Source organism: Myotis yumanensis, unplaced genomic scaffold (assembly GCF_028538775.1).
Source record: "Myotis yumanensis isolate MYYU_CA2020_CCGP unplaced genomic scaffold, mMyoYum1.0.hap1 SCAF_16, whole genome shotgun sequence".
In the NCBI taxonomy this organism is placed as follows: domain Eukaryota; kingdom Metazoa; phylum Chordata; class Mammalia; order Chiroptera; family Vespertilionidae; genus Myotis; species Myotis yumanensis.
The window spans coordinates 2713269-2734796 of NW_027223767.1; the positions used below are offsets into that span (position 1 = coordinate 2713269).

The 21528-nt window shown below is 52.8% G+C and overlaps 1 protein-coding gene across 2 annotated transcripts; it reads left to right on the forward strand.

Moving 5' to 3' along the window:
* The first annotated feature begins 450 nt into the window (after positions 1-450).
* Positions 451-21305, forward strand: ALDH3A2 (aldehyde dehydrogenase 3 family member A2). Of its 2 annotated transcripts, XM_070394899.1 has the most exons (12): positions 451-517; positions 664-822; positions 2988-3219; positions 3870-3955; positions 5871-6079; positions 7498-7615; positions 10288-10429; positions 11898-12064; positions 13265-13364; positions 15147-15382; positions 16200-16302; positions 19598-21305. In XM_070394899.1, the coding sequence occupies exons 2-11, from the start codon at positions 670-672 to the stop codon at positions 16263-16265; spliced, it is 1509 nt and encodes a 502-aa protein (XP_070251000.1). In that variant the 5' UTR covers positions 451-517; positions 664-669; the 3' UTR covers positions 16266-16302; positions 19598-21305. The 2 variants fall into 2 exon arrangements, with proteins under 2 accessions (XP_070251000.1, XP_070251001.1); XM_070394900.1 differs by lacking the exon at positions 16200-16302.
* The last annotated feature ends 223 nt before the right edge of the window (positions 21306-21528 follow it).

Consider the following 21528-nt stretch of genomic DNA (forward strand, 5'->3'; position numbering starts at 1 on the left):
TCGGAGGCACAGCGGGCGGCGCCTCCCCGCGGAGCTCGCCGTAAGGGAGGACGGGAGGGAGCGGAGGGCGGCGCGGGCAGGGAGACCTCTCCCCGGGTCAGGCCCGCGGGCGTCCGCACCCCGCAGGGCACCGAGCCCGGCCCGCCGGCGGGGAGGGGGCGGGATCGGCCCCGCGGTCGGCGCACCCACTCTCCGCCGCGGGGGCCGCGCCAGCGCCTGTGGCTTCCCGCGAGCGCCCCGCCCCGTCCCCCTCCGGCGCCCCCGCCCGCTCCCCCCACCCCACCGGCACCCAGGCCGCTCCGGGATCCCCCCGCCACCACCCGTCGGGTCGGGAGGCCGCACCCCAGCCCGCACCCGCCCGTGGTCAGCTCCCGGCGTGGGCGGTGGGCGGGGCCTCCGGCGGGGTCACGCGTCCCGCCCGGACCAATAGGCGCGCGGCTCGGGGTGGAGCCCGGCCCGGCGGCGGCCGGCAGTCCGGCGCGGCGGGTGCAGAGGACGCGTCGGGCAGAGTGAGCGGGTGCGGCCCGGGGTCCACCGCGGAGGGGAGCGGAGGGGAGCGGAAGGGGGCGGAGGGGAGCGAGCGGTGAGGAAGCGGGCGGGGCGGGGGGGCGGCCGCCACGCCCTGCCCCGCGCACGCCCCGACCCCCTCTCTCCTCTGCGCAGGGAGCCATGGAGCGCCTGGTCCAGCGGGTGCGCGACGCTTTCCAGAGCGGCCGGTCGCGACCCCTGAGGTTCCGGCTGCAGCAGCTCGAGGCGCTGCGCAGGATGGTGCAGGAGCGCGAGCGGGACATCCTGGCGGCCATCGCCGCGGACCTGAGCAAGGTGCGCGGGCGCCGGGCCGGGGCTGAGGACGCCAGGAGCGGGGACGGGGTCGGGGTCGGGGTCGGGGTCGGCTCCGGCGGGGGTGTGGGGGCCGCAGAAGGTGACCCCCTCTCCCGACCGCCCCTGCTCGGACACCCCGCGGGCGGTGTGCAGACACAGAAGTGCGTGTGCTTTCTGGCTTCTGTTCGTGAATTGCCGTTTATAGTTTTGCCTGTTTTTCTGTGGCATTTATGGTCCTTTTTCCTAGGAATTCTTTTATATCCTGGATTTCGGTAATTTGTCGGCGTAATACATTGCAGATATTTTTCTCCGAGTCTGTTTCTTACCTTTTAACTTCGTTTACTGGTTCTTTTGAAGAAAGAGGTGTATTGGTTGCCGTTGTTGCACTGAAATTTTCATCCATGGCTGCGTTTTAGGTCAGGGCTCCTCCAGCTGGCGCGCTGGCGACCCCTGGGGACCGCGTTAAAATGCAGGCTAAGGTTCGGCAGGTCTGGGGCGAGTTTCTAATAAGCTCCCAGGTGATACCAGGCGCCTGTTTTGGAACCAAGCTTTGAGTAGCAAGGGTCAGGGTAGTGCTTAGGGCATACATATATCCCCCTGTGTTTTCTAATAATATTGTCATTTTGGTTTTACTTTTTCTAAATTGTTGATTGTATTACAGATATCTCCTGCCCCCCTCCCTCTTTATGTTTTTACTTTTTATGTTTATTCCACAGGGAACAAGACTTTGCTCTGGCTTTGTGAGTCTCCCTCTCCCTCACTTCCCCAAAAAGATTATTTTGAAGGGTAGTAGTATCTTAGTAGTAGTAACAACAGGAACTATAAAATTCCCTTTAGTGTGCTTTAGGTGAAGGGCTGTGGTATCAAATAAACAAGATGGACTAATTAAGATTTCAAAAAAGTTTGAATCATTTATTCTACAAGCATGAAATGTTTGTGTGAATCTATCTATCTTCCTATATAATAAAATCCTGATATGCCAATTGACCGAACAGCAGAACAACTGGTCTCTATGACATGCACTGACCACCAGGGGGCAGACGCTCAATGCAGGAGCTGCCCCCTGGTGGTCAGTGTGCTCCCACAGGGGGAGCGCCACGCAGCCAGAAGCAGGGCTCACGGCTGGCGAGCGCAGCAGCGGTGGTGGGAGCCTCTCCTGCCTCCGAGGCAGCGCTAAGGACCCCTCAGGGGATGTCCGACTGCCGGCTTAGGCCCACTCCACACCAGAGGTCAGACATCCCCGAGGGGTACCAGAGTGCGAGAGGATGCAGGCAGAGCTGAGAGACCCTCCCCCACCAGGGCCTCTAGTGTGTGTGTGTGTGTGTGTGTGTATATATATATATGTATATGTGTGTGTATGTGTGTATATATATATAGGTATATGTGTGTGTATGTATGTGTGTGTATATTATATGTGCTAAGCAACCGGAATGACAGAATGACCAGTCACTATGACACGCACTGCGGCAGCCAACCGGCCCAATCGGTGCCCTGATTGTTCCTTCTAATCTGCAGTCCGTCCCCTGCCGGTCCAGCCCCCAATCGGGCCCCCCACCCCAATCAGGGGCAGGGCCAGACGGCCAACATCCTGCGTCCCTCCCCCCAGCCAGCCCGGCCCAGCCCTGATGGCCCCCATTGGGGCAGGCTGGCCGGACCCCACCCATGCACGAATTTGTGCACCAGGCCTCTAGTGTGTGTGTGTGTGTGTGTGTGTGTGTGTGTGAGATTACTAAAGAAATACAGTAACTTCCTTGCCTTCGAGAGTTTTAAATTTGGGAGACAAAATAGACACAGATAAAATACGAGGATAATTATAAACTATTGTATTAAGGCCAAATATTAAGATGTAGGTCAAAAGCATAATTGCTGTGGTTTATAAAGTATGATCAAGGCAAGCCGTTATCAATCAGGGAAGTCATCCTGAAGGTAATGTTTAAGCCTGGTTTTAAATGCCTTGGATGAATAAAGAGGTTTTAAAGGGATTGAGTCTATTAGAGAGGGAGTTAGCAGGTCTGACAGCTTTGAAGTGCAAAAGGCATCTGAATGGCAAGCCAGCTGGTCTGATCATGCCAGTGTGCCCTGCAGGTGTGCCTGGCCTGAAGTTTCTGACACTCGGGGTTGAGTGTGTCGTACTTATGCAAGGTTTACTGTGACTCTTCTGACAGAGTGAGCTGAATGCATACAGCCAGGAAGTCATTACCATTCATGGGGAAGTTGATCTCGTGCTGGAGCAGCTTCCTGAGTGGATTACTGCTAAGCCAGCCAAGAAGAACCTGCTCACCATGATGGATGAGGCCTACATCCAGCCAGAGCCCCTGGGGGTCGTCCTGATTATAGGGGCTTGGAACTACCCCTTCGTTCTCACCATGCAGCCACTGATAGGAGCCATTGCTGCAGGTCTGGTGTCAGCTTATGTCTTTATACCTTTTCAGAGGGTCCTATTCTCATTGATTATAAATTACGGACATTTGCTAATTAAGTACATTTGCTTTGATGGCATGCCTTGGTTTACACCAGGAGAATTTAAGAATATAAAGGCGTGAGTGGAATTGGAGTCAGGCATCCATATGCTAATGTGGTTTCAGTTGCCAGCTGTGGCCCTGGATGAACCATTTGATTCTGTCTGGCCATTTCTTCATTCAGATAAGAGCAATGGGAGCAATGCTGGCCTGGGTTTATAGTAAATGCCAAGAGATTAAGGTCTCATTTCTGCAGGATCCAGAATGGCAGCTTTATGTTGACAAGGCCTGTTTGCCCAATAATTCCAGGGCAGAGAGGAAAGTCCAGGCGTGGGAGTAGGAGAAAAGTGATGGGAAGACAGAGGAGTGGGGGTGGTTAGTGATTGGAAGACAATGAGAACCAAAAAGTTAGCATTGGAAAAAGAGAAACTGAGATAAGTTCTTGGGCTCAGGAGGAAGAACAGAATTAAGAGCAGCAGAAATAATTGGCGTACTTAGCCTGTACTGCCTGCATGAACACCATTTTGGTAGCTATTAAAAATTCAATCAAGTATTAGATGATACTGTTCTGCTTTTTGCTTTGTTTAGGAAATGCTGTGATTATCAAGCCTTCTGAACTCAGTGAAAATACAGCCAACATCTTGGCTCAGCTCCTCCCCCAGTACTTGGACCAGGTAAGAATGCCTTGGCCGTCTTCAAAACATCTCTTTGTTGTGGGAAACGCCCATTTGACCTCTCTTCCTGTACATGTCATGGATGGCTGGGGATCAGTTTGCAGTTCCCTTAAGCCTCCAACAGTTGGCTTAATAAAAGAAGTTGGCTCCAAAAAAAACTTAGACCAGCTCAGCTATTGTGTTTATGCAGTACACTTGAGCCAATGGCTTCACCCCTGCTACTTATGGATCCTCTTCTGCCTTTAGGATTTGTTTGATCTAACAGGGTTTTAGGTGTATTCAGTTGGTGAATTATTTAATGAGGGACTAGTCCGGTGCTGGGTTCTGAGCATCTCTTAATGGAATGTGACTGTATAAGAACGCTTCGCTTCAAAGTGGGCCTGTTTGTGGCATGAAGCTAAGGGAGGAAATGGCCTCCCAAACCAGAGTTGGCCCTCGGGCTAGTGCTGACATTTAAGAGCGTCGGGACTGTTGAGTTCTACGTGGAATGGCTGCAGGAAGGAGCCCTCATTTGACTGCCTTTGGAAGGCAACTTGGAAACATCATACTTGTAGTTGTCCACGTGAATTTATAATCTAACTCCGGCCCTTGGAATAATATTGTTCTTTGTTGCCTTAACCACAGAACAGGTTTGTTCTAGTAGCTGTGGTTATCTAGCTCCGAAGGATGATGAAAACAGAGATGTCGTGAGTTGAGCAGGATTAGGAACCAGAGGACACAGGTTGCAGGGCCCGCTTCGCCCCTCAGCAGGGGTGAATTCTTCACTGACCGTCCAGATGGGCATAGTAATGCCCGCCCTGCCTCACTTCGCTGTTGGGGCATCGAGCACACATGCTCTGTAGATTAAGCCATACGCAAGTTAAAACAGAACAGTTGGGCAGCTGAACTCTGAAGTGCATGAGGACTGCTTAGCCCTCCTAATTAGCAGGAGACCTAATTAGTGGAAACACGAGGTCCACAAACCAACTTTTACTTCATGCCAGCACCTCAGAATGTTCTGAACACATCTCCCTCCGTCTTCCTCGTCATCTGTCCTCTGTCGTTGCTCTTCATGTCGTTTTTCAAAATGCACCTTCTTTCATAGTAGTGCTGGTGACAGCACAGTCCTGTAGGGCTCAGCCCAAAGCCGTGGGTCTTCTCCCAGTAACAGATGAGGAAATTGCCAAAAACACGTGAGCTAGTAAGTCACAGAGTGAAGCGTCAGCCAGATCTGACTTCAGAGCGAGTGTCCCGCCTGCTGCGCTCCGAGTCGCAGTCCTCAGCAGGCGGTCACTGGGTTCCTGCCGTGGGCTAAGCCCTGCGCTGTGCTGTGGAGAGAGAACGTTCAGGTTCAGGCATTAGGTGGGGACCTGCTCCGCGGTCGTTCGTAGCAGCCACTTTTTTCTCACCTGAATCCTCAACGTGCACAGTCCCCATCTTACACGTTTCCCTGGCCAAATCCAACCATTTGCTCTCTTGTGTCTTCACTGCTGAGCTCATGTAGAAAGCACTGCGCTCTCCACTCAGTCCCACTGGGGGTGATGGTTCTCAGATGCCGTTGGACTCTGTCCCACCCTTGTCCTGCGTCTGCTCCCTCTTCTATCCTCACAGGGCTGGTCTCCATCTTTTCCCGGTTTTACTGAATATTATATGTCCATGTTGAAGAAACTGCTCGTTAGGCAATTGGATTAATTTGGCAATGCAAATGTTTATCTTTCTTTTTTTTAAAAGACTTTTTAAAAATTGAATTTAGAGAGAGAGAAGGAGGGAGAGAAACATTGATCAGCTGCTGCCTGCATGCCCCCCCCCAGCCCCGGGGGGGGGGGGGGCGGGGGTTCGAGCCCTGACTGGGAATTGAACTGGCAGCTTTGAGGTGGGTAGGACAACGCCCACCCAGCTGAGCCACACCGGCCAAAGCTGTTTTTCTTTCTTTAAGGACCTGTATGTTGTGGCGAAGGGTGGTATTGAGGAAACCACCGAGCTCCTGAAGCAGCGGTTCGACCACATTCTCTATACTGGAAGCACTGCGGTGGGGAAAATCGTCATGGCAGCTGCTGCCAAGCACCTGACCCCTGTGACGCTGGAACTGGGCGGGAAGAGTCCGTGCTACATCGACAGAGATTGTGACCTGGACGTCGCCTGCAGGTGAGCTGGCTCCCTGGTCAGGGGGGCGTTCCCAGCACAGAGGGGCCTTTTCCTAACAGGTTGATGTGCCCTCTTTGCACTGGAACCCTCCGCCTCTTGGCCCGAGAGACATGAAGCTTTGGTGGTTGATGGCCTCACGGGTAACAGAATTCTTGCACAAACTGTCTCTTCCTGCCACTGCCAGCAGCGATGCGCAGTAGGTCCTCACTCCCTAGGAGTCATGGGAGCGGTCTTCTGTACTGAGATTATAGATCTACAAGAAATTCTACTTTCCTGCTGGTTGCTGATCCAGGACGTAGGTAATCCGCAGTATTGTGTATGCCTAATAAAATGCTCACATTCCCAACAGAAAGGGCATTCTGTCCACTTCTTAGCTGAGTTCCTTTGTTGATAAAACCAGTATTACTTATCTTTTAACTTAGATTAGCATTTTGCATCTGGGAACTAGAAAACCAAAGGTGTCAGGTCTCTCTGCCAAATCAGGTTTCACTAGCAGGAAGGACCAAAACCCAGAGGGCAGTGTGCTCGGTGCTGTGGCTTCTCTTCCCTCAGAGACACGGAGCAAGGGGGAGGTAATGAGGGTTCGCTGGGGTCCAGGTTGCCTTCGTACGCAGGAGTCTGCTTTTTTGCCAGAATATGGGACCCTCCGTTGGAGAATGTTCGTGGCCCAGACTTTGACCGGTCCATGGGCGCAGCTTTCAAGGGGAGTGGCTGCTGTTCTGCGTGCCTGAGCCTCCTGCCAGCAGGACTAAAGCCGCAGCCAGGAGGGCAGAGCCTGTGTGGAACTCCGCCATCCCTCATGTCCTTTTGGCTGGAGTGGGGGGAGGAAGAGGGTGTGAGAGGCTACTCCTCTCTTTCCTGTAGCAGGCAGTGGTTTCTCTGCGCGCAAAGGACTGTTTCCCGTGAGTTGGCATGAGAATTTCCCCGCTCCTTAGAGTACTTCACATCAGTTGGAAAATGCATTCCAAGTTCCAGCCAACCGATTTAGAGACGAATTCTTAAAATATTTTTATTTTTATAAAGATGGCCAAGAGCCCTGGCTGGTGTGCTCAGTGGTTAGAGCATCAGCCTGCGCATGGAAGGGTCACAGGTTCGATTCCCAGTCAAGGGCAGGTACCTGGGCTGCAGGTTCGATCCCTGGCCCTGGTTGGGGCGCATGCATGGAGGCAACCAATCGATGTGTCTCTCTCACATCGATGTTTCTCTCTCTCTCTCTCTCTCTCCTCCCACTCTCTTTCCTTTCCACGTTCTCTAAAAATCAATGGAAAAAATATCCTCTGGTTAGGATTGACAACAACAACAAAAGATTACCAAGTAAGTGTTTGCACACATGTTAGTTGAAAACATTCAAACAACACAAAAGATCTAACAAATGAAGAGTAGACTTAATCCCGTGGCTCTGGGCTTTTCCCCTTCAGACGCATAGCCTGGGGGAAGTACATGAACTGCGGTCAAACCTGCATCGCTCCCGACTACATTCTCTGTGAACCATCTCTCCAGAGTCAAATCGTGCAGAAGATTAAGGAAACCGTGAAGGTGAGTGTGTAACGTGTCTGACTCCGCTGGTTTCATGAAGATGAGTCGGATCAGCTGTTTGCAAGCAGCATCCTTATACCCTCCCTTCCCCGGGAAAATCCCAGTAGTCTGTGTGCCTATGTTAACTTACTGGCTAATTAAAAATGCTCCCTTTCCGTGGAGTGTCTGCTGGGAGTAAGGGTAGGTTGGTGTTAAGTCCACTTGTCTAATTGATTTGTTGATGGATAAACTGGTTAGTTGTGGTACATGCTTTAAAACAGCAATTTCAGCCTTTTTCATCTCATGGCGCACAAACTAATTACTGAAATTCTGCGGCACACCAAAAACTATTTTTTTCCCCCAATTTGATGAAAAAATAGGTATAGTTTTGATTCGTTCACACTGGACGGCTGTTGTGTTGGCTTTGTCATTTTTTTTATCTGAAAAGCTAAAGGGAAATAGGTCAGTTCCCCTTACTAAATAGTCGGATATTGCATGTTTTAAAAACGCTTGCTGCACACGGGTAAATAACTATGTGTGTGGTTTTGAGAGAATGTTGCCAGGCCTTTGTGTGTAATCAGGTGGCATAGTGGTCGTGCTAATTAAGGTTGCTGGTGGTTATGTATGTAGAGTGTTTGGAGGAGTGAGTTAATCAACCACCTATTTCTAGTATGTTCTTGACATGGTTATTGGTCTTCCAGGTGTTTAAAGTAAAGATCTCTAGCGAGGAAATCAAGGAAGGCTGTATGGGAGTGTCCTCAGTGCCTTGAAGAAATACATGGTTTGGATTGAAGAAAGGAACGGGATAGACCAGTGGGAGGGGTCACTAAGCCCCCTGGGTGGGAGAAATTACTGGAACAATCGTTGTTCACTTGACAGGTGCTAACTGAGCACTGAACAGAAGGGTCAAGAACAGAGAGCACCGCTTACGATCCGAGAACTGACCTGTACACCAGGAGTTTAGGGAAGTGCAGTGCCCCGGGCAGGGCCACTGGGCCTCAGGTGCAAGGGGCTTGGACAGAAGTGATGGGACGGAAGATGGAGCCAGAAGAGGAGAAAATGAAGGAGCATTGGCCAGACTCGGGGAATGTGAGATGGCAAAGAGGGGATTAAAAACCTCTGTGAGACGATGAGTCCTTGAGAATCGGAAGTCGTGCTTTGTTGAGAATGGTGACGAACTTGGCTTCAAAGGAGTAAGACTCCGTGGCCTTTGAGACATTTATTCTCTGAGCACAGTTCTCAACTGAGGTCACCAGGGAGCCATGTAGGAACAGTTCCCGGTCCTCACCCTCCAGCTGTGGCTCAGTTGGTCTAAGGTGCCACCAGCAGGGAAAACTGTGGTTGGTGGCACGGGGTGGGGGGGGTGGGGGCAGAAACATACATGTCAGCAAGCTGCTGGGATGATTTTTGTTTGTTTGGGGTCAGGTTGGTTTGTCTGATTTGAGAGGACGTTATGGAAGCTGGGGCAGTGAAACAAGGGGTGCTTAGGAGAGAAGCAGCAGCAGGAGAGCCTAGGCCGGGCTGCTCTGGCTCTCTGGGGAGTCAGGGAAAAGGGGCCTGGAGACAGGTTCAGGGGTCGCCTGGTTGCAAGTCTCCTGGGGTCCCTTGGAGTTTCGGAGGTGCCCGCCTGAGCGGGAAGGAAGGTGTGGCTGCTCCTTGCTGGAGAGTCTCACCCAGACCTGAGCTGTGTGTGCAGGTGGGCAGCAGTGCTCATTTTGATTGAGAGTAAGCTGAGAGCTGTCATGAGGCTTTGAAGCGATGCAGCAATTCAGTCATTTCATGTTTGTTTTAGATAATAAGTATTGATTCTATGGCCTTTGAGGTTTTTGCCTTGTTCAGTTGACCGGGCTGTATTTTGATCTGAGTGGTTGCCCTGTCATCTGTGACGGGTGGGAATGCCCTTCTAGAGAACATAAAAAACGATGGAAAAGCACACAGCTCAGCCACCTGCATGCAGAGGGCTGGATGGTAAATATTCTAGGCTTTGCAGGTCCTGGGGTCTCTGCTGCAGCCACAGCTCCGTGCAGGGAGCAGCCACAGCGATAGGGAAACAGGGTCCTCAGATGGAGCAAGACCTTCTACCTGCTCTCTCGGCCCCCCGCTCGGGCTCGGGCCCAGGCCCACAGGTAGACGCCAGAGATCCCTCTGAGCCCGGAGACCGTGGGGAATGACAAGCGTGTGCGGCTGCTTGAACTCCTGTCCTTGACATGCCAAGAGGCCTGGATGTGCCTCGATTGCAGATTCTCCATGACTTGCAGTGGGTGACATCTGATGAAGCCATTATAAGTTGAAAATATAAGTGGAAGTTGGTTTGGCACCTAACCTGCTGAACATCCCCGCTTCGTGCGGTGGAGCTTAAACGCGCTCAGCACTCACATTAGCCTGCTCTTGGGCACAGCCACCGCTGCCGCTGCCGCTGCCCAGCCGGAGATAGTGCACACCGCACCTCACTGACCCGGGAAAAGGTCAAAGTTCCAAGTACACTTTCTGCTCAAGTTGTGTCACTTTTGTGCCGTCAAAAAGTCAAAAGACCTAAAGTTGAACCCTCAAAGTTGGGAACAGTCAGTTCCATTAAAGCACTTGGTGGGGGGAGATGTGATGATATCGATTTCTGAGCATGAGTGGATTTTGTACTTTTAAAGAAGTTGAAATATGGGTCTTTTGTGACAGTTAAACACTATTGTTTTAAATAGGAATTTTATGGAGAAAATATAAAAGAATCTCCTGATTATGAAAGGATCATCAATCTTCGTCACTTTAAGAGGCTCCTGAGTTTGCTCGAGGGACAGAAGATCGCTTTTGGTGGGGAGACGGATGAGGCCACCCGCTACATCGGTGAGCACAGTTCACGGGAGAGGGCAGCTGGACAGTGTTTACTGACACTAAGCAAACAGATATTTAATGTAAAATAAGCTTAAATGCTGCTTCGGGTAAGCTGTACAGATGCTCACACACTCACGCTCACGTTTAACTATACCACGTGTGTTGCACTAGCTTTTCTGTATTGACGCATATTTTTCTTCCTAACTACCCCAGAAGCAGAACTCTGTAATTACTTCCAGTTTACGCCTGGAAAAACGGCTCAGAGAAATAGCTGAGCCATCATTCCACAACTGGCCACTGGCAACGCTTTCGCAGAAATTATTTTTTGATCTGTCATGCTTGACATTATTTGTCCACTTTCTGTGGCTTTTATTTTCTGCCATAAATCTGTATTAGTTTTGAATTTTAAGCGCCTTTTCTAAAATAACATATAACAGAGGAATGACACATTGAGTTGGCAAAAAAGCTGCCCGGACCAGCTTTTCTGCCCTTATCAGGTAGGATGCTGTGCATTACAAAACCCACTTAAAACTCACAGGGCTCAACCCATCAGGAAGGCTGTTCTCGGATAAGGGGCAGCTGAGTGCCGCCTGTGAAGTCAGTGGCTCAGTGACACCTCGGGAAGCCCCGTGGTTGGTCTTTCTGCCCTCCATCCTCAGTGTGCTGACTTGCTCGGCTAATCCGTGGCCAGGGGGACGGTCATTCATGATCAGCTCAGACTAGTCAGGAGCTTTCCTCTGACCTGGAGTCAGGGTCACCTGATCTGAGCTCATGGCTGTGCGAGGAGGTGGACACCCACACCGAACCCGTTCTCTGACCCGGGGGAGCACGGCTGGGGGTGCACATGGACACCCCTGAGTGCCGGCAGAACCTGTCGGAGACGAGGAGTACGGGAGGCGCACAGTCGCTGCTGTCGGGTGCTTCCTTCATAGTTGACCGTCCAGCGTGTGACAGGTCCCTGGGGTGTGCTGACCGGGACGCGCGGCAGGAGGCTGGGGTGCTCGCCAGCTCCTTCCGCGTCCACAGCGCCTCCCTGTGCCCCTGCCCGCAGTAGATGGAGCACTGAGCTGAGGGCGAGGGAATCTTGGCCTTTTAAGTATGTTTTCTTAACGCGTAACCGAATGGAATGCAGGTCAATGAGACTCTGCAGGAAAACACTTGTAAGAAGTGTTGATGTGACCCAGAGGGGCTCTTTGTGCTCCCAGAGCTGTGCACACAGCCTCCTGTTAGGCGTGTGCTGTGACCAGGGTTAAACATGAGCAGGATGCATCCAGGCACAGCTCTTTCTCTTGGTTTGCATGGTGACCCCGAGTCAGGTGCTTGCAGACATTCAGTTAGCACAGGCTCGTCCCATACTCCGGGCTTTCCCGGGCGGGTCCTTGGGGCAGGGAAGGGATGAGAGGTGGCCTGCTGAAGCGGTGGGCGGGCGGTTTGCATCTCTGTCTCCTGTAGCATTTTCATTTGCTTATTTTGTTTTCAGCCCCAACAATACTTACTGACGTTGATCCTGAAACCAAGGTGATGCAAGAAGAAATTTTTGGACCAATTCTTCCAATAGTGCCTGTGAAGAATGCAGATGAAGCCATAAAGTTCATCAATGACCGCGAAAAGCCATTGGCTTTCTATGTGTTTTCTCATAACAAGAAGGTAAACGTTACAGAGCGCAGCACACTCGCAGCCACTATTGTAAGTCCGGGTCCCTTTTGGCAGCAGAGCCAGTGGTGTATTTTGTGTGATACTAGGACCCACCACCTCTCCTCGGGAAGCGTGGGGCTGTGGTGACTGCCTACCCCCTGGGGGTAGATCTCCCCTGTAATTGGGAGCCTCAGGGGCCAGCATTAGAAGCTTTTCTGTGCCGCCGCTCAGGGCTGGGGGGCAGCAGTCTCTGGCGCTGCCGGGAGGTGGTGCCATGTCTTCAGCTCCTCCTTGCTGAGCGCTGGCGAGAGCTGTCCGCCTCGCTTGCCGTTGGGGAGAGCGTCCAGCAGGTGAGCACTGCACGTGTGACCCCAGCCCGGGCAGCTGCACCCCTTTTCTGAGTGGCTTGCCCATGTGCATTCCAAGGGGACTGGCTGCTGCTGAGGGGCAGTGGCCTTGAGGTGGGCACATGGGGTCCAGAGGCTGATGGAGCCGGCGGTCGAGGTCTGAGGCGCTCCCCGGTGCAGCGCTCGGGTGCGGGGAGACGGTGTGTGGGCTGTGTGAAGAGCGGGCTGGCCACACGCGCAGGCCTGACATCTCAGAGGCCGTAGAGGTGGCGATGCGGCCTGGAAGCTCAGGTCCCGGGCAGTTGCGCAGTCCCCGCCACATTCCCGGCGAAGCGCCCGGGCTGGTCGGCTCCCGGCTGGTCGGCTCCCGGGCTGGTCGGCTCCCGGGCTGGTCGGCTCCCGGGTGACGGCACTGACCCCAGGTCTCACTTTCCCCATTCGGGTCTTAGGACTCCATTTCTTCAGAAACCGGGTGCTAAGTCTTACATATTCGTTGCATTTCATAAAAGCTAAATGATACCTGGAAGTCATATTCTGTAACTTAAAGCAGAGACGGAGAAGTAGTGACAGTTTGAAAAACCAGAGCAGAGACCGGACCCTCCCTTATTGTTAAAAAGGCTTCGCTGCCATTGTGGGGGTCCAGCTCGAAGGGCGATTCGGGGCCGCCTCCGTGAAGTGCTAGCCGTGCGCCTGCCAAGTTCAGCAGGGGTCACGTTTGCTGTCTGCCCTGTGCGGGCGCCTCTCCTGTACAGGCTCATGGTTTGAGAAGAGCAGGGGCTCCCCGAGTCCTATTGGAGGTGAAGCGCGGCGCCCCCATGCCCGCGTGCAGCCTGAAGCGCTGACCCAGCCTCGCTCTGTCCCTCAGCTCGTCCGGCGGATGATCGACTGCACGTCCAGCGGGGGTGTCACGGCCAACGACGTGATCATGCACTTCACGCTCAGCTCCCTGCCCTTCGGGGGCGTGGGTGAGTGTCCCCGCGCCGCCCCGGCCGCCGCGCTGTCCACTTCCCGCGGGTGGTCCTCTCCCAGCGCCCTCCCGGCGCCCGCCCGGTGGCAAGTCCTCTTCCTGCTCCCTCCGGGCCTCTGCCGGGGTTCCTCTCTGTCCTGCCACCACCTTTCATCCTGAGTAGCACCTGCCACGGCCCCCAATTATTTTGTTCCTTTTGTTGCTTTACGTGTTGATTGTCCTTCTCCCACGTTTAGGGGATTTTGGAGCCAGCAGTCCAGTCCCTCCATCTTGGTTAGGGAGGGAGTGAGTAGCAGGGGACAGTGCCAGGAGCGCAGTGCCAGGCTGCTCGCCCTGAGCTGTCCCCCGGGCACTCACCTCGGTGCTGCTCTGGGGCACAGCCTGTGGCTCCCTCTGGGCTGTGACCTGCCTGCCTCTTTCACACCTGGGAGGACTGACTCAACTTTTTATTTAAGGAGGGAGGGATCTCTTGGGGGTCAAGCAACATGATTTGCTGATGGATTGGAGTGTTTGGGTGTGGAGGGAGGTGGTGAATGAAGGAAAGGATGGTTAGTGAGATTTGGGCTGTAGTTATGTGGTCTCACTGCCCACATCCTTCAAGGATTAGAGGAGACTCCGTTGTGTCTGGTCCTCCGTGCCCGCAGGATCCCGTGGCGCCCTGCGAGGCCACAGGGCCGCTCAGTGCTGATCCAGTGACGGGCTCAGTCCTGTCTGACTGGGTACGTTTGGCACCATTGACCAGATGCTCTTCTTTGTAACAAAACAAACCTTCCCCCCAAATGGCTTAGTAAGAAAACTCGGGAAAGATAGAGGAGCCCAAAGAAACAAACTCAGATTACCCATAACCCACTGGCTAGAGATAGCCTGTGCTGATGTCTTTCAAGTTCTTTTCAAAATGCTAACCTTTTGATCCATGTTGCCAGATTTCCCTGCTGCTTCAGCTGCCATCTAAGTGATGGACCAGTGAACTGCCTCCCAGCCCTGGGTGTCCAGGCTGGGCCATGGTCCTGCACACGTGATGGCCTGCGCCATGGTCCCGCACACATGATGGCCTGCGCCATGGTCCCGCACACGTGATGGCCTGCGCCATGGTCCCGTACATGTGATGGTCTGTGCCACGGTGCCGTACACGTGATGGCCTGCGCCACGGTCCTGCACACGTGATGGCCTGCGCCATGGTCCCGCACACATGATGGCCTGCGCCATGGTCCCGCACACGTGATGGCCTGCGCCATGGTCCCGCACACGTGTCTGTCCAGCACACACAGTAGATTTGAGACGTGAAAACTGGCCGAGAGCATGGCTTTTGGGAGGCAGAGACTGACACTTGCCTGTCACCACCCAGCGGTGTCACCTGTCGTCCTGGTCTTGGGTGCTTTCTGGGAGCTTGGAGGCAGCCGGTGGGTGCACAGGGCTGTGGAGTGGAGCCACGTGGCTGGTCTGGGCTCCATCCTGGCTTTGCGTTTTCACCTCGGGCAGTACCCGCCCCTGCGGGCTCCCTTCCCTCTGGACTTGGGGTGATGACACTTAGCACTCTGGGGGGTGGTGAGTGAGGTCAGAGGCCGCACAGCACTGTCCCTGGCGTCCTGAGAGCCCTGCGGGGGAGCTGCCCACCTGCCCTCCTCTTGGGGAGCGTCCTGTTTTATAGGGAGGCCCGCCTGGTGGGGACGCTGGGACGAGTGTCCTGAGAGGAGCCCCTGGTGCCGGCCCAGAGGTGGAGCCGGTCCGAGGCAGCAGTGCCGCCTGCAGCACAACCGCGGTGTCTGTCCCTGTCTTCCAGGTTCCAGTGGGATGGGAGCTTATCACGGAAAACATAGTTTCGATACTTTTTCTCACCAACGTCCCTGTTTATTGAAAAGTTTAAAGGGAGAAAGTGCTAACAAACTCAGATATCCCCCCAACACCCAGTCAAAGGTGGATTGGGCAAAATTCTTCATTTTGAAACGATTCAGCAAAGGAAAACTCGGTCTCCTGCTCCTCGCCGTCCTGGGCATTGTGGCCGCCGTGCTGGTCAAGGTAAGTCCCGCGGCGCGTGCCGGCGTCAGGTCCTGCCTGGGTGGCCGCCAGCTGCATTCCTGTTGCCTGGGGGGCTCCTGGGATCTTTTCATGAACTCTGGCTCAGATGAAGGCGGTGGGCCAGCACAGCCTGCTGGCCAGCCTCCTGTTTTTGCAAAAAGGAGGGGGCACAGCCACACCCTCGCTGGCTTGGCCTCTGGCTGCTGTTGTGCTGAGACTCAAGGCCATAGAGCCCACGGCCTGCGGTACAGTCGCTGACCTCTGGTCTCAGACTTCACACCACAAGGACCGCCTGGCCGAGTTCTGAGCCGCCCAACCCTCTGGGGCTTTGCTCCTGGTGCCTCGGTTTCAATTTTGTTGGTGAATGTGCCTAAGAGGGAGGAGGAGCTCTGGTGGTGAAGCGTCCGCTGAGGGAGGTCTGGGTGCTTTTCCTCCAGATTTGACTCCCATACGATTCTCTTGGTGACAGCGACATAGACACGGGCTTGCTGAGAGGCCCTGACCGCCGCCCCCCAAGGCAGTTTGTGTCCTTGGGGGGCGAGCTGGGGTGGGAGGGCAGGCAGTGGTTCTGGGGCTGCCACTCCCCCTCCCCCACCCCCCCCACCGGGCGGCATTGAAGGGGCTCATCTGTGAGGAGCAGGCTGGGGGAGCGGCGGAGCTCGAGCGTGCCGTGTGAATAGCGTGTGTGTGTGTGTGTGTGTGTGTGTGTGTCTGTCCTGTTCCACTTGAACTCGAAAGGGGCTGCTCGTCTCACAGCAGCAGGGCTTGGGTGGAATCGGAGACCCAGTTGCATGTGAGGTCATTTGGGTTTTCTCAGAAACACCGGGCTGTGCTGAGGAGGGAGGCCCCGCTGGGCCTCCTGGCGGCCCAGGGAGCCGTGTGAGCGGACGTGTCAGAAACCAGCTGTCTGTGGGAGTGAGGTAGGACTTCTCTCTGTGCAGCGGGCTTGGGACTGTGGAAGAAACAGTGTTCATTTGCCTTCGATTTGGACTTTGGCCCGAGTGTCAGATGTTAAAACTTAACTTTCCCACATTTCAAAAGGGTGAGTGAGGGCGGGTCGCTAGAATCTTAAAAAGTGTAGAGGTGCCGTAACAGGTTTGGCTCAGTGGATAGAGCGTCAGCCTGCGGACTGAAAGGTCCCAGGTTCGATTCCGGTCAAGGGCGTGTACCTGGGTTGCAGGCACATTCCCAGTCGGTGTGCAGGAGGCAGCTGATCGGTGTTTCTCTCTCATCGATGTTTCTAACTCTCTATCTCTCTCCCTTCCTCTCTGTAAAAAATCAATAAAATATATTTTTTTAAAAAGTGTAGAGGTGATGGTTAGCTGGGTCTGGATGAAGGTGCATCAGTTTTACAGGAGGACAGGCACGCACTGCCCCTTCCTCTCCTCATCCCCCCAGGCTCCGGAACCGGACCGCCAGCCAGTGTAGACCTGCAGTCGCTTTAGACACCGAACGCTTTGTTTCATAATTTGAGAATCTTCTAAGAATCTCTCAGTCACTTTTAGTTTTGTTTTGAGTTGTTTTGGTTTTTAAAATGTGACTTTAGGATTCATGGCAGCAGCCGGTGTGTGCAGCTCAGGGGCTTTCCATTCTTCGCCTTCCTGCGGCCCCAGCGCGCCGGGAGCAGCTCTTTGCCGGCAGCAGCCTGGTGCGGCTTTCTTCCCCTCTCAGCTGCAGCTCCTGGGCTGGGACTTCTTAGCCTCATGGCAGTTTGGAGGTCCCGGCTGACTGCTCTCGGGCCTGGGCTCCCGCATTAGGGTCTGGAGAAGCAGCACCGTGTAACAGTGCGTAGCTGCACCCGGTGGCATGGCTCCGTGCTTGAGCATCGACCTATGAACCCGAGGTCACAGTTCAATTCCCGGTCAGGGCTCAATCCCCAGTAGAGTGTGTGCGGGAGGCAGCCAACCAATGATTCTCGCTCATCATTGATGTTTCTATCTCTCCCCTCCCTTCCTCTCTGAAATCAATCTATATGTGTGTGTGTGTGTGTGTGTGTGTGTATAATGTGGCTTTGATTCCTGGTGTGTGTGTGTGTCTCTGTGTGTGTGTGTATATATAATGTGGCTTTGATTCCTGGTGTGTGTGTGTGTGTCTCTGTGTGTGTGTGTATATATAATGTGGCTTTGATTCCTGGTGTGTGTGTGTGTGTGTGTGTGTATATATATAATGTGGCTTTGATTCCTGGTGTGTGTGTGTGTGTGTGTGTGTGTGTGTCTATATAATGTGGCTTTGATTCCTGGTGTGTGTGTGTGTGTGTGTGTGTCTATATAATGTGGCTTTGATTCCTGGTGTGTGTGTGTGTGTGTGTGTGTGTGTGTCTATATAATGTGGCTTTGATTCCTGGTGTGTGTGTGTGTGTGTGTATAATGTGGCTTTGATTCCTGGTGTGTGTGTGTGTGTGTGTCTATATAATGTGGTTTTGATTCCTGGTGTGTGTGTGTGTGTGTGTGTGTATAATGTGGCTTTGATTCCTGGTGTGTGTGTGTGTGTGTGTGTCTATATAATGTGGCTTTGATTCCTGGTGTGTGTGTGTGTATATATAATGTGGCTTTGATTCCTGGTGTGTGTGTGTGTATATATAATGTGGCTTTGATTCCTGGTGTGTGTGTGTGTGTGTGTGTGTGTGTGTATAATGTGGCTTTGATTCCTGGTGTGTGTGTGTGTGTGTATAATGTGGCTTTGATTCCTGGTGTGTGTGTGTGTGTGTGTGTGTGTGTGTGTATAATGTGGCTTTGATTCCTGGTGTGTGTGTGTGTGTGTATAATGTGGCTTTGATTCCTGGTGTGTGTGTGTGTGTGTGTGTGTGTGTGTGTGTATAATGTGGCTTTGATTCCTGGCTTTGAGACCAACCTAATTATGACGTTGGGCAAGGCCTTTCCTTGGGCCTCAGCATCCTCACCTGTAGGCAGGCGTCGGCATCAGGCTCCCCAGATCCCTTCCAGCTCCACCTCTCAGGTCTCAGTCCTGTGAGCTGGTGTGTTACCTGTTCAGGTTGGTTGAATTCAGTGAGACTATGGAAAGATTTGGTTTTCTTTTCCTCTTAGCTGCTTCTCTGCTATTCTCTCTGAGCTTGCATCCATTTTTTTAAAAAAAATCACCTTTTATTGTAAATAAATGACCGAGCCTATATTTGTCATTTACTTGAGGAATCTTTATTATAATTATGTGTGGATGTGATTGTATTCATTTTGCCAGAATTAGGATGGATTTAAAACATTTCTTTAAAAATCCTCTCCCAAGGATATGTTTTTACTGATTTGAGAGAGAGAGGAAGGGAGAGGGAGAGAGAGACAGAAACATCAATGTGAGAGAGAAACATCATTTGGTTGCCTCACACACACACCGACCGGGATCGAACCCGCAACATTTGGAGTCAGGACGGTGCTCCAACCACCTGAGCCGTGAGGCCAGGGTGAGTCAGAAACACTTATCAGTAAATGGGAAACGGACAGCGTGAGTGCTTATCTCCAAAGAGCCTTTCAGAGCCTCGGGCAGTTCTCTATAGACATTGGAACACCCACGTACAAGTGCACAGAGCCCCAGTGAAGTGCAGTCTGAGCCATGGGGAGCGTTGCGGAGGGCGTGGAAGGGTCAGGGGTAAAAGGCTAGTTGGTAAGTGTCACTCGGCCTCTGAAAATTAAATATGACAGTTGAACTCTAAGGTGTGTGGCAGCGCTTCTTCAGCCTCGCAGTATGGCTTGGAGTTCGTAGGACTTTGGAATTTTAGTCGTGTTTTAAATTAATTTTTAAAGGGAGAGAGAAAGAGAGAAACATCATTTGTTATTCCACCTACTTATGCGTTCATTGGTTGATTTCTTGTATGTGCCCTGACCAGGAGCAAGCCCTCAACCTTTCTGTACGGGGATGACGCTTTAACGAGCCACGCTCCCGCCCATGGTGAAGCTTTAGTGGTACTGCAGCTGTCAGCAGTTCTCCGATTTCATGTAGCAGCTGCTCGCAATGCGAGGACAATAAACAAGCATTTTCAACTCCCGTCTCTAGGCCAGGGCTGTCCCACTGGCCTGGAACAGGATGCCGCCGGTGGCACCACCTGCGTGGTTACAGGTGTTGGGGGAAGAGCATAATCTTGACCCAGTTCACAGCGCACTTAGACCCTGAGGGATACGCGGCCTTGGGTGGAACGCGTTTGGAGGTGGCATCCTCAGCTCCCGCTCCAGGGCTGGCCGGGTAACCTGGTCTCTTTCTCCTCTGCAGGCTGTGTACTACTGAAGAGGCCCTGCTCAGCCTCCTCGCTGCCCCCACCGAATCATTCCTCTGAGAAGCAGTTCATGAAGCCATAGGTTTAGCTCCTACCAAAAACAGAAAGAGAATACGCAGCCCTGCACTCAACCCTGACGTCATAGCCAAGCGCCATGAATGCAACTTGCATTTCAGCCAAATCCCAGCATTCCCCCTGAGGACACTCAGAACCCACTCTGGACTGTGCTGCTGGGCTGGGGCCGGGGAAGGAGAAGGTCTGGAGCTACCCCTGCGTCCCCTGGGAGCTCGGAGGATCTCAGACCCGCCCAGGGACCGCCTCCCCCCGTTCATGGGACATGGGACACCCCGCCCCGTCCCTGCTGTTGCCTCCATCACTCTGGAAACTTTCAAGAGTTCAGTCTGGAGAGATGAGGATGGATTTTCCCCGGCTCTAGAACTGGGGGAGCTGGGTCCCTGTCCCTCGTTCACCCCTTGGGACTTGCGGATCTGACCTCCACGAGTTGGCCCGCCCATCAGACCAGTGGTGCTCCTCCGTTCTCGTCCGTTCACCGGCCTGCCTTGTGTCTGGTTGTGGCATCTCTTGTCCCTGCCACGGAGGCTTATTGTGACGGGAACCCCGAAGCATCCTGTGAGCCCTAGGACTTCCGGGAAGACAGTGCCCGTTTCATTCGGGTGTCACCTGTCACTCTCACAGTGTAGGCGTTACAGATCCTACATCTTACAAAACCTAACTGGCATTTTCAAATGTAGTAGTAGGAGTGCTGTACTTACAATTCTTATCCTCTGTCAGGGCCCTGAAATTGCAAGTTAGTGGTTTTCCCAGGGCAGATCTTTACGTTTTTTATTCTATAGCAACAATGCAAGTAAGTTTCACTTCTTTAAGCTGCAGAGAGGCCCCGTGTGGGGAACCCATTTCCTGTCTTTCGGGGACAAGAGGCCTTGGATGCTCGGGACCTGGGGGTGGTCCTTTGGAGAAACCTGCAGGAGGACTGGACGCCGTAGCAGTTGGCCAGGCTGAGGGGATGGAGGGCCAGCAGCCGCCCGCTGGGGAATGTGCTCAAGGAGCCCAGAGGCGGGCGGGTGCCCCGTGGGGCCTGCTGAGGGGCTGGCGGCCAGAGCCCCACCTCCCCCCATTTGAAACAGACTCTGCCCACTCGATGAGAGAATGTAATTCACTTTATGGAATGTATAATCTGCTTCGTTGGATGAGTTTGTTCCTTGAAGACGGTCTGAAGTATGTCTTCATCACAGAATGAGGCGTCAGGAGTTAACCACTACACTGGTTTAGGAAAAAGCTGCTTAAACTGTAACTATAGAATAATCATAATTTCAAAATGGCATTTTCATTTAGTAAATTGTAATTATAATTTCTAATTAAACTAAATTATTGGCTTGTCTACTAGTATATTCTGCTTCAAAATAAACCATTATATTTGATGAAAGTGGTATGATTTCCATAACATTCTTAGTGTGGAACCTCAGGCATGATCTTTGGGACAGAATTCTTTGATCACATATTTTCTCCAACTATAAATACATATTTTGTCTTTACCGAAGGTGGTGTCTCAACCTCCTTTAAGCCATGCGTCCTCTTGTTAAATTCTAGCTGAGGAGGTTTTCTCAAGCTTCGCTTTCTGCCCTTTGTAGTTTGGTTTTTATTTTTTAAAATACCTTTGTAGTAAATAGTTTTTTTCCAACTACATCCTCTGGGTTGTTGTAATTTATAATAAGAAATAGATATGGTCTCGGTCCCTGTTCCTGCCCCAGAATTCCTAGGTGATGAGAGTGACTAAGGCGTCTTGTTATTGTTAATTGTAAGGGTTTTCAGACAGGACCCGAGGATGAGGGATGGGAGATGGTTGCCAAGGAGACCAGCTTTGTGATTAGAGGGGTGGCACTTCCCAGACCTCAGAGCGGGAGGGGTG